The 13,275-nt window shown below is 44.9% G+C and overlaps 1 protein-coding gene across 3 annotated transcripts in view; it reads right to left on the reverse strand.

Annotated features, from left to right (window-relative positions):
• MDGA2 (MAM domain containing glycosylphosphatidylinositol anchor 2) overlaps window positions 1-10,412 on the reverse strand; it is a 782,196-nt gene extending 771,784 nt beyond the window's left edge. For all 3 annotated transcript variants that reach the window (XR_005363220.1, XR_005363219.1, XM_038544626.1), the window contains exon 1: window positions 10,075-10,412. Coding sequence is in view for 1 of the 3 variants with exons in the window: in XM_038544626.1 (XP_038400554.1) it covers window positions 10,075-10,354 (280 nt within the window). In the remaining 2 variants the exon portion in view is untranslated. The remainder of the gene's footprint in view (window positions 1-10,074) is intronic.
• Window positions 10,413-13,275: the final 2,863 nt, after the last annotated feature.

Consider the following 13,275-nt stretch of genomic DNA (forward strand, 5'->3'; position numbering starts at 1 on the left):
TGATCTTTTGGTTTCGTTACAGAAATATCTGACCGATTTTCCCAAGAAATACCTAATATCCTTATACTCAAATGACTAGCCTAATTAATTTTTCCCATGTAATTAGTTATATGAATAGGGATTACTGATGTGAATTATCTTTCACCCTCAAAAAACAATGTTTTCCAAGTATAATTAAAATGCATTATGTAGAAAAATGTTTTTATATATATATATGAATGTTTTCATATATATATATTTATATATGTCATAGTTTAATGTTGAAAAGATCCCGAGCTTTTCAGTTGATTCTGAAGACTTTTTAATGATTGAGTAGGTGAGAAACAGCAATTTTGGTCACTTTGGGATCAAAATTAGATGCCACACAATAATTGTATGATAGCCTCAGTTAATAATTTATTCTCATTTTCCCTACACTATCAAATATTTATATTTTTACAAATAATTCCTACTTTTTTCCACTTGGATAGTTTTCATTTATCAACTGCTAATTTTCAATTAGACTCAAAATGACAGGACATTAGAAATATGCTTGCTCCTTGACATAAAAAAAAGATTTATATATACATTTGAACACATATTATGTAAATAAACTCATAAAGTTTAGGTCAAACTAATATTCAGTGGAGCTCTTACATGAGAAGGGATAGCAGTTTCCCACTGCCACCCTCACAAGTAGGAAGGAGAAGAAGAAATTCCAGGGTTATGCAGACTTGGGAAGAAGGTTAGCCTGAAGAGCAATACCCCTACATGGCATATGAGATGCAATATCAAGTAGCATTTACATGCACAGCTTAATATTAGATACACTGTTTTAAAATATACCACTTAATTTTCTACTAGATTGATGCACTGGAATATTTTTTTTCCAGAAAAAATTACTTGCTCTCTTATTTTCTAGCCCCTTACACTGTTCTAAGAACCAAATGGCCACCCTGTTATGAGGTCCAATTGCTAGAGCACCTGAGTATACTTTCTTAAGAAGAAGATAGGGAACAGGGAACCTGGGTAGCTCAGGAGTTGAGTGTCTGCCTTTGGCTCAGGGCATGATCAGAGCGCCTGGGATCTAGCTCACATCAGGCTCCCCACAGGGAATCTGCTTCTCCCTCTGCCTATGTCTCTGCCTCTCTCTGTGTGTTTCTCATGAATAAATAAATAAAATATTTTTAAAAAAGAAGATGAGGATCACTTTCCATGCACTCTCCCTCTATCCCAGGTATAAAAAAGCCACCATACATTTTTATTCTTGCTTTCTTTTATGTAACAGCTCAGCTTCCCTTCCCTAGGAACTAAGGGATAGAGAGATTAAGACTTTTGTCCATGGTCATCCAGTAAAGCAATAGCTGAACAAGAAGTGAGCCCAAGTTCCCTGACAGTTTTCAACCACATTATGCTGCTCTGCAAAATGATGAAAAAAAACAAGAGTGAAAGCACACACCTCTCTTTTCCTAAGGGCAATGCATTCATCAACCAGGCTATACATTTATAAAAATCAACATGATATTTCAAGTCATTTTTTAAGGATTTATTTATTTATTCATGAGAGACAGGCAGAGACATAGAGGGAGGAAAACAGGCTCCCGACAGGGAGCGCAACGTGGGACTCAATCCTGGATCCTGGGATCATGCCCTGAGCCAAAGGCAGATGCTCCACTGCTGAGCCACCCAGGGGTCCCTATTTCAAGTCATTTTGGATGCATAGTCCTCTGCTTCTAAGTAGTAGACACTCTAAAAAGGCTTTGAAAGTCTTTTGACTTTAAGTCCAAGAGGAAGGGCTGTGTAGGTTCAAAGCTTTCCATGGTTGCCTAGAATTGGGGAGGACTTAGTATTCCCCAGGAACTTTAAACACAACTGTCTTATCTTTTAATGAGTAGTCAGTTGGCTTCAAACTAAACAAACCCAAAATCTTGGTGGACCTAAATAACTGAGCAAGTTCTAGAGTATCACACAATGAAATTTATTTCCAGGACTTACAGACTTTTGACAGATAACATCTTTCTAGTTGGGTTGTACTTCGGAGAAATAGCTCAGGCTTTCTTAGATATGCATTCTAGAGTTATTTTTTCTTCTACACCACTATTCCTACACCTGGGATCCATGTTGTAGCAGTGTCCTTTCTTTCTTCTTTACCTATATCATGCCAATCCACTTTCAAGGCTCGACTTATGATGTATTGGCTTTTCCAGGTTTCCTCCAAATTTTAATTGCTCTCTCTTTTTTAGGCACAAACTTATAAAATTCTCACAGTCTTACTTCATTTTTTTTTCCTATTTAGCTTTGTCTCAATTAACTTGTAAACTCTGAGTTCACAGCCCTCATACTACACAGCTGAACATGTGTCATCCACAGCAGTTATACTTTAATTTGTTGACTGAATTACCAGAACTTACCCTACATCTGCCCAGAATCTGTGCAGAATTCCCACTGGCCATAGTTTCTGAGAAGTTGCACATCTTCTTCAGATTTTTCTATTCTTCTTGGGATATTCACAGGGGCCTCCTACTCTTCAGGAGGAAATCTACCTGAGACAAGACTCAGTACACAGTTCTACTAAGAACAACCGATAGAATGCCCTGATCCTTCATCTGTGCCTATCTCTCCTTATATACCCTAGTCATACAATTAATTAGCAGGCAGGATAATCTGGTCCACAGGGACCACAGGCTCTATTTAAGAGTTCCTCATCTTTTCCTTTCAGATTTGAAAAATCTCCCAGAAGATGTCCTTCAGTCAAACAGCAAGCATTTTACTTCTTCTGTTTGACACACATGAACAAAGTTCTGATTACTGTAGAAAAAAAAAAAAATGATTTGCAGGGACGCCTGGGTGGTTCAGTGGTTTAGCAACTGCCTTCAGCCTAGCGCATGATCCTGGAGTCCCAGGATCGAGTCCCACATCGGGCTCCCAGTGCATGGAGCCTGCTTCTCCCTCTGCCTGTGTCTCTGCCTCTCTCTCTGGGTCTCTCATGAATAAATTAATAAAATCTTGAAAAAAAATGATTTGTTTAAAGGGCAGATACATTTTTCTAACAGAATTTTCAAGCTGACATCCTATTTTCTACTTACCTCTTTGAGATCTCAGCTGCCTATTGTGCTGTCCTTTAGGACTCTGGGAGGCCTGGCTATGAACCAACTTTTCCTCTTTCAGACAGATGTGTTTCCCTTTCCACAGAATCACTCAATTATTTTTATTCCTCCCATTCTCATCCAAAACAAGACAAAAAATATTCTACTTGTAGATATGGTAACATGTATACATGCTTGACCCCATCTGTCAACCACACAGTAATCTTTAGTATAGTTTTGAGTGGGAACAGTAAGAAACTGATATATCAGTTACATCATAATTATATCATAATTTTCAGTACCCTTGCTCCTTACCTACCAATATGTCTTTAATTAACATATTTATAGTAAATGTATAATAAACCAAAAATATGTTCCTAATATTTGAAATCCTTTTATGTGATTATAAACTTGTAGGGAATACATGATTTAGATTTTGAAATGCAAGTCATCTTCTTACTGAATTCAATCAATGGTATCAACAGAAAAGGAAATAAAGTGTTTTAAAACAAAGATTAGAGAAGGCATAGTATCTTTGAATAGTAGTAAGAAACCTTTATAAGAAGATCTTACCTGGGATCAGTTGCAAGGTGGTATAGTTAGGAAAGAAATGGAATTATACTAGTATAAAATGGAAGATAAGTGCAAGCACCAATAAGGGAGCATGAGGGACTCTATTAATAAGTTGGAGAAAAAAATATCCATCCAATGGATGTGCCTGGATTCTGGAAAAAGGTTGTGAAATTTCTTTCTGTAAAGAAATCTCACCAACTATATAGGACCACCATTTGACCGCCATATTGTACCTTAAATTAGTGGGAAGATTTAACAACATCTTAAAGTCTCTTCTCATTTACTACTTTATGATTATATAGGCCTAAAAGTTTATTAATTGGATTTGAAGATAAAAATAGGATACAGTTTTCTATGAATGCAATCATTTCTTCAGTCTGCTATAAGCAGTATATTTACATATTTACGCTGACAGTTACTGAAACAAAGAAATGAAATTTCATTTTGTGCGACTATTCAGTTAACGGCAATTACAATGAAGCTGAAAATGTTCACCCTATTCATATGTGAATTGCACTCAATATAATACTTTGTTTGTCTTTCCAAAATAACCAAAAAGGAGAGTAAGACACACTCCAATTTAACTCAGAGCTGATAGCACATACTCTTAGTTTACCGCAGCTGCCAAAGAGCAGCAGTTCCAGGACCAGGCGGGTATATCTGGCTCTTTGCCTTTGCCTTTTTGGGTTGCAAGCCTTAGCTGCAAAACTAATTCTCAAGACTCTTTCGAAAGCACCAGGACCAGGCCAGATGATGTGAATGACGAATCACCTCTACAAGTGGAAGGCAACCCAGGCCCACAGTTTCTAACACTCTCTTAAAAAGACATAAACTCCTAAGGTTCATGCTGGTAACTCTCATCTCTGTGAGTCCTACCACAACCACAGTAAAACAGTACAGTTTAAAATAATACAGAGCATTTTTTTTTCTCGAAAAGTTTGCTTGTATCCTGCTTTTCAAAAAAGACTGAAGGTGGTTCACTTTATAAAACAAAAACAAAAGTAATTCTACAGTATCAATATGAAGAGTCAGAACTAGAGACAATAAAATTAGGCCAGGAAATCAAGATTATCAAAAGTGCCTTCAATTCAATTTTGTGACATCTATTCACCAGAACTTCATCTCTGAACTTTTACTTCTGATTCTGAATTACCTGAATCCTGGTATCCTTTCCAACTTATTTTCTAGAAAATTATTCCTTAGGCTTGATGTACAACCTGCTCCATCTAAAATACTTAATAGCCTACTTAAGGACTTTACCAGGGACTTACAAGACATGAGCAAGTAATATCATATATAAAATCATCTGCCCATTTTCCATGCAAATTCTCAGTAACATGGCCAACAGAGACAACTTTGGACAAAAATAATCCTTATAAAAAAGACATCCCACTTTTCCTTGTGATGGTGGCCAAGGTGGTGACAGTATGAGTCTGTGTACGTGCAGGTGCATGTAGGAACAGTGGGGTGAGGAGTGGAAAGACAGAAAGAGCTGACTATATGTGGTACAGCTTCAATTCAATTTTTTCAATAACATTTATTAAAGTCATATCCCCCTCTCCTCCCATAGGCTGAAACTCTAAATCAGTCAAAAGCGGCATATGATAACAGGTCTCTCCAAATTCAAACTGGGCAAAAAATCACAATTCAGTGCACTTGGGATAACCTTGCCATGAGGACAGCAACATCCTGGGATTGGATGTAATGGTCAACAGACATTCCAGAGCACCCTTATCCTTCTGGGTTGATCTGTCCGTTCAGATTCAACCCACAGACAGTCTGCAATACCTTCCAGATCCTTCCTATCTGGCTTATTCCCTGATTCTCAATTCCACCAAGTCTTCTCTATATAGCTACTGCCTGGGATGTCATTCCTAAATTACATGATATTAATTAATATTACCGGAATTGACTGAATATAACTTGCTAGTTTGTCATAGACATATGTTTGATAAACTCACTCTATTTATTGCTTCCAGCACATCCTGGGAGCTATTTATAGAGAGGGTGCATTAACCATTTCAGGATACCTAGTCATTGGTTGATTTGGCTTCCATTAAAAATCATTCAGACTTAGACTTTAATTTTTTTTTTCATTTATAGATATGTCTTGTGCTAATGCAGTTATAATCTTTTATGAGCCTCCTTGGAAATTAAGGGCATGATGGGTCAGAAGTAAAAATACAGTATGTGGCAATGGAGCAGTTTTTTTCTTTTTTTAGCAAAATAACTCAGAAGTTTATGGGAGATACAATTCTCAATATGATGCCATTATCAACAGGACCTCTAGAAAATACAGTTAGGGAGTGCCTGGGTGGCTCAGTAGGTCAGGCATCCAACTGTTGATTTTGGCTCAGGTCAGGATCTCAGGGTCATGAGATCGAGCCTCACAACCTATTGCATGTTCAGTATGAAGTTGGCATGAAATTCTCTCTCCCTCTGTCTCTCTGCTCCTCTCCCAACTCTGCTAAAGAAATAAATAAAATCTTTAAAAAAAAAAAAAAAGCAAACATAGTTAAATAGCCCAATTTATGACTATAGAATAACTTACAAAGAAAATTTTCAAAACTAGGAAAATGTTTTGGATCACTTGATTCTAGGTATTACAGTTAACTATACACATAGATGAGGTTTATTATGACCCTTGAGGCTATGTTTAATCACTTATCCTAAACCTAATACAAAGGAGGTCCAACAAAATAATGCCAAAAATGTATATCTTTTGTTGTTCATTTAATGACTTTGGTTTTCAAAGTTAAAACATGACACTAAAATTCCAAGAGTATTTTCAGGAAAAAAAATGTTGAATACAAGTAACTTTCTAAAATTCAAGAAAGTCAAAACTATAACTGAAGAAAATGGATTTTAAAACCTATACAAATACAGATATCTCCAAATGACTATAACCCATCAAATCGGTTAACAGTTGTTTTAGGAAGTCCACATGAAGTTTTTTGATGCTTCTCTATTATAAAGAATTCTTTTTTTTTTTTTTTTTTGCAATCTTCCTTTCAGAGTGTTTTCAAACAATTTATATCACTGTAATGCCATCTCTGATATGGAGTTTTTAATAATATATAGGAAAAAAGTCAGTTTTTGAATGTCTTTTTTAAATGACCTTAGAATTATTGGTGGCATTATCCAAATGCCACACATGTGCAAATCTTAGCTATTGTGCAGTTAGTTTGCTAAGAAAATATTCCAAGATAAATGACAGTAAATTCCTAGGTCTATAGCACAAGCTTTTACACATAAGTACTGCACATAGTAGTACCAAGCTGACCGAGCACAAGAGAAAGAAGATTCATAGTAGCTCAAGACACTATAACCCATGTACTAAAACAAATATTCTCAGTTCCTAAATGCAAAAACAAACACACACAAAAACTGAATTACTAAATCACGACGTTAATTTGAAGATACAATGAAATAATTTTGCTTTGCTTATGTATAATTTTTATTTCTCCTTTAACTTGGCTACTAGAAGACAATATTAAGAAATAATACTTTATGTGTAACATGAATGAGTTTACATCTGTAAATACAGACAAAGGGATAAGGGATACAGATTTTTATGGTAGCAAGTTCCTATGTAGGTCTTTAAAGTCTCTGTTTTTAATTGCCCTGCTTTAATTATAATTGCTCTTCAAGTAAAATGTCCAAAACACATCTATAACCTTACACTAATCTTATGTCTACATCCTTTTCATAATTCATCAATATTTTATACCTAAATTAAAAAACTGTTCTCTTCACTATAAACACTTTCCCAAACAAAATTCAAACTACTTTAGACTAAGAAAGCTCATGATTTACAAAGTCAAAGCAATGAAATTTGAAGTCCATATTGGTGATTCTCAGACTTCAGCAAGAATCACAGTCATCGCCTAAGGTAATGAACACAGACTTCTGGGTCTCACATTCAGAATTTCTGATTTAGAAAGTCTGGGAGGGGCTTAAGAATTTGCATTTCTAACAAGCCATGCTGATGCTGAAGGGTAGGGGTTCATACTGTGAGAATCTAACTTGTGCTAAGACATATTTAAAAAGTAATACATAAATATGTTCTTTCACCCACCCCCTAGCTGTGACATTTGTAACGACTAGGGATGTTGATTATTTTTCACACAAAGCCCATTCTATTCCAAGCCAGGTGCCTAATATCACATCAATATCAAAAGAAAACAGGGAAAAAAGACCATCACTTTCATCACATCCCCCTTTGTTAAGCAACAGGGTCATTATTTCAATGCAACTGTTTCCTATCTCCACTCCTAGGTCTTACCTTTTCCACTGCCCAACAGGAAACTTGCCAGGACAATAATCTGAATGACAAAAAGTGACAGGAAAATGGTACCATGCTTTTCTAATACAGACAGTTCTAGCACGTCCTGCCCACCCCCATCTTTCTAACTTCTCATTCTCTCTCTCTCTCTCTGTCTCTCTCTCTCTCACACACACACACACACAAATACATACACACAGTTTGTAGGGGTTTTAATCCTTCTGGCTGGGATGGCCTGAACAAATGGAAGAGAAAGAAAAGACTTAGACATGGGATAAAAGGAATCTAGACTGCCTCATGCTTAAGGAATAGCTCCTGGAGAAGGCTCTATAGCCAGCATTCCTCCTTCCCTAGACTCTCAGCCACTCTCAGATGCTCAGGGACACCGGAGTCCAGCAGAAGTCAAAAGAGCACTAAATGAATTCCTTCCTTCCTCAATGCCCCACCTCCCCCTGTCAGCCATGCAGTAAGATCTGCTGGAGTCTCAACACTCTTTTCTACATCACACCACCACCACCACTACCACCATCAAGCAAGTTCTCTTTCATCTGGCAAAGAGGGGGTGGGTAGAGACAGGAAATTGAGATGTGTGTAAGTGGGAGAAAGTGAAATTTTCCTGGCCCATGCCAAAAAGGGAACTAGGAAGACAGGAAAGAGGAGTGGCAGATGGACCGCTTGCTGCTGGAGGGACCAGAACGCCAATGCTCCAGACCCCCTCCCTACCACCCCCTCCGACTGGCTCAGCCCAGGAAGAACACAGTGGAGACAGTGAAGGTTTGGTCAGATCTTCCACATCTTTTTCCCAGAACCTACCCAGGACACACTCCACACTCCCACAGAGTTTGAGTATTCAAGGTCCCCTTGCACCCACAACCCTCTCTGCAGTAAGTTCTAGGGTCTGCAGGGAAAGCTCTGACATTTCCACAAATGCTCAGGCCCTTTGCCCCGGGGAGCCATTGACCTAGCACTACTGCAGGGCTGGGGTCCAAACCCAGCAGCCATAGATACTAAAGGCAGTAGGTTGTGCTTCCAGCACACATAGGGGAACTGTGGGAGATTCTCGGCCCGCTGTACCCTCAAGAGCCGTTCTCCTAACCTCGCTACCATACCTTTGAGATCACAAAAGTTATGTTCCCTTTGTGGCACTGGCTGCTTGTCCTACCCAGGAAAAGGCGCACATTTCAACCAGAGCCTGTGTGTGTGTGTGTGTGTGTGTGTGTGTGTGTGTGTGTGTGTGTATCTTTCAGTCCTGAAAGCCAAGGGTGCCAACTGCTGACAGGCAGAGGAACCTGGATCTGCTCTTGAGGACTTAAAAATCTCCCAATTAACAAGCTCGCCCTTCTCTCGGTCCTGACCTGCCCAGATCTGGGTTTTTCCAGAGAACTGAGGCTGTGTTCCTGTTGCAGCGAGCTGGTGTCCTGCCCCGGAGCCGAGACGCGCGGACTTGGCCATCCGTTCATTCATGCATTTGCTCATCCATTCACACAAACGTGTCCCTTAATTGTGTCTGGCACCGAGAATCTAGCCCGCTATCTTCCCCTCCCCGAGTCAGTATTCATGGCAACGCTGATGCAGAACGCAACTCAACTGTCACCCCACTTCCTGGGCCGGAAAATCAAGTCATATAGGCATTCGTCAAAAAATAATAATAATAATAATAATAAATAATAATAATAATAATAGAAAGAAAGAAAAAAAGAAAAAGAAAAGGATAAGGTGGAGAGGACGAGCGGGCGGGAGACGGAGAGGGACGGGGAGCTCACTGGGGTCACATTCGAGGCTTCCCTTCAGGGGAAACCGCGGCACCGACTCGGCGGCGACGCGAGGAGCCAAATCATTATTAAATCAAAGACTGCTGGAGCTCCGGCCCCCGGCGGGGATAGATCCGGTGCCAGCCGCTCGTTCGCAGGAGCGCAACGTGGCCGGCTCGCCCCAAGTCCCGGCCCGAGCCGAGGCGCTGGGGGAGCGGCTCGCAGCCCAATCCGCAGCGCGCTCGCCGCCTCCCCGCCGCTCCGCACCCCGCCAAGGGTGCAGATCTGACCGCACGCCGGGAGGGGCCGCGGCGCGGCGCGGCGCGAGTCGTGCGTTTTCGCTCGCCAGCCGGATCGCCTAAGAAGCACAAGGTCACGATAGCGTCGCGATTCCACTCACCGTAGACTCCTTGGCCGGAGATCCCCTCCAGGAGGACTGTCAGCAGCCACACGAGACCGTACACTAAATCCATCTTCACGTGAACATGAACATATCCAGCCCGGGGGGCACGCAGCGGGACCTTCCGGAGGCCGGCGGCCGGCCGAGCGCGCCCCACTCGCGCCCGGGCCGAGCCGAGGTGCCGGGGCACCGCTCGCCGAGGCGGAAGGCGCCGTCCGTCCGTCCTTCCCCGGCGGCGGCCGTGAGCGGAGCGCGGGAGCCCCGCACGCCCCGCACTCATGCACACACGCGCACACGCACACACACACACACACAATGCCCTGACACACACTCACACGCACGCCGCACTCACACCGGGCGCCGGGGGATGGCAGACGCCGGGGAGGCGCGGGGGGGCGTGATGGGGAGCGGCCGCGAGCCCAAGTGTTCTGGAGGGCAGCGGGCTCGAGTCTCCGCAGCGGCGGCGGCGGGCGCGGGCCGGGGGCCGGGGCGCGGGCGCTGCGAGCCTGACGCGGGCAGCCGCGGAGCAGGAAGTGGCCTCGGACTCCGGGCACCGAGCAGGGGCTTCCTCGCCTCGGTTCGCCTTTACAAAGTAACTCGCGAAGGTCCCCGGAGCAGCGTCAAGCGGCGGCAGCGGCCCGCCCGCCCGCAGTCCGGAGCCCCCAGCCCTGCTGTCTTGCCTTCCCCCATTCCATCAGTTGCCATTGCAACGCCAATCCCGTTACACGATACAGGCTCGCATCGCCGAGCGGGGAGCGGAGGAAGAGGAGGAGGAGGAGGAAGAGGAGGAGTGGGGCTTGGGGACGGGGGTGGGGAGGACGGGAAGGGAGGAGGAGAGGGAGCGACGAGGAGCGGAGTGCGCGTCTGGAGCTCTCCCCGGCACCCGCCGCCGCCGCCGCCGCCGTTCTCCAAAATAGCCTCTAGCGCCCCGCCGGCCGAGGGGGGCTCCGGGCGGCCGCACCGACTCCGGGAGCCGAGAGCAGAGTCCAGGCACCGCCGCTCGCAAGAGAGCGAGAACGCCAAGCAGAGACCGGATCCGCACACGCGTCCACGCGTGCCCACCCGCACCGCGCGCGTCCTCTTCGCTTCCGCGCCGCCCCCGCCAAGTGGAGGGGTGGGGGGGCGGGGGCGGTCGGGACGGGCGCGAGTTTGCAGGAGGGAGCCGCCGACGGGGTTCCCCGCCTGGACTAACGTAGCGGTGGCATCCGGAGGTGGACGCGGGAGCGGCCGCGGGAGGAGGACGCCGGGCCGCGTGGCCGCCGCTCGGGCCCCAGCTGCGGCAGCGGTGCCGGGCCGGGCGGCCGAGCGCCCGGGTGGCGACGCCGGCCGGAATCCCTGGGTGTGCGCGGGGGTGCGCGCCGCGGAGGAGGAGGAGGAGGAGGAGGAGGGCGACGCGGAGAGCGGGCGGCCGGGCGGCCGGGCTGCCGGAGAGGGAGGCTGTGTGTGGTCACGTTGTGCGCTACGTGCCGAGAGCGCGAGCTGCCAGCCGCAGCTGGGCGACGTCAAAGCCGGGTGCGCGGCTCAGCCGCCTGCCTCCGCGCCTCGTCGGCCGCCTCCGCTCCGCTCCGCCCGCGCCCCGCCTGCTCGCGGCGGCCGAGGGGCTCAGCTGTACGGACGGCGCCGAGAGGCCCCGCGAGGCCGGCGGCACCCGGCCTCCAGCCTCCCCCGCGGAGGCCCTCCCCGGCGCTGGGAGCGGCGCGGCGAGGCGGACCCGCTCCGGTGATGAGCCTGTGCGCTCGCGCGCCGAAGGCCGTCGGCCACCCCAGGCCCGGGTAATGACAGCGCGCACGCTCCCCGCGCCCAGGGTCTCCCGGGACCCGTGCTGCTCGACTAGCGCGCGGAACAGGCCACGGCACCTGCGAGGGGCTGGCTTGCTTTCCCGTTTCCGTCCCTTTAAATGGAAATGTGGGCATCGTGGCAATGAGGTGTCTCTCCTCCCTAGGGAGAAACACTGGGAGTTCAGAGCTTAGTTTATTTAATATGCAGTGGCTCCTCCTAAAGTTAGCCGCTCTGGAAATCTTTTCTCTTTTGTGAGAGACCGTCTCTCATTGGGGCAAAGCTGGCTGGCTCTGCTATTGAGCGTTAAGAAATTCACAGTTACGAAAGGATTCAAAGATTCGAGGCATCTTTGATTTATCCTGGAGCAAGAGTAGAAATAGTTAACCAAATTTTGATAGGGAAAAACTGGGAATATGGTAGTGGTTTGTGATTTGTTCCTATGACCACAATTATTAGTGCTTCCTGCGTGCAATTCACTTTCTTGAATATGTTTTTTTCACCATTCAAGCAGCATACGGATAGGGGAGTCATTAAAATAGCTAAAAATGTGCGTTTATACATGTGAAACAAAAGCAATTGCTATGGAAAACCTGGAGCATAGTATTCATTTATCTGCTCCCATAACAAATTAGCATAACACACTGCAGTTTCCTCTCCCCTCCCCTGCTACTTCTGCTGTGGGGAGGGAACTCCAAGCACCAGAAAAATGAATAGTCCCCATTGTCTCCACCGAGGTCCTTTAACTCACTTAAGTGAAATATGTATATTATCTTTATAGGCTGCGATCTAGTGCTTACCCTCTGGATTTCCAAGATAGGAGGAATCAAGGTTGTTGAGAGGGTCTCGATGAATGCCTCACATGGTGTTGAGGACCCCTTTATGAAATGCCACTTTCGTGGATGGAATTAATTATCATTTTAGAAGTAAAACTCAACATATAGCATTTCTGAAGAGAAAAGAGGAGGAGTTCTCCCTAGTCATTTGTGTAGGAAGGGTGAGGGATAGGAATTGTCTTAAGTTTCTGAAGATCTGTCTTTTAAAAGTAAATCATTCCTGCATAGTACAACACAGCAGCTTTAAGGGACAGTAAGCCGCAACTCTCAGATGGCAGCTCACAATGCGTATTGTCGGTGAGGCACATCCAGATTTTAGCTGCTCGTGTTGTGCAAATAGTACTTCACCTGCATTTTGGCACCGTCCCTTTTGGGGGGAGGGGGACTCGTATTTATGGAATCATAGGCTCTTTGAGTGTTTGCAGGATTCTAGATTGAAATGTCTTGTTATCCCAGAATGTCAGGGTATCGCATTTACAAAGGAATCCAGACTAAGTGACTATCCCTAATGGGGATTATTTTCCTTAACCTCCCATATTAGGATCTAAGCTTCAGGAACCCAGGGCCTTTATTTTCCACGTAGTGCACG

Source organism: Canis lupus, chromosome 8 (assembly GCF_011100685.1).
Source record: "Canis lupus familiaris isolate Mischka breed German Shepherd chromosome 8, alternate assembly UU_Cfam_GSD_1.0, whole genome shotgun sequence".
NCBI lineage: Eukaryota > Metazoa > Chordata > Mammalia > Carnivora > Canidae > Canis > Canis lupus.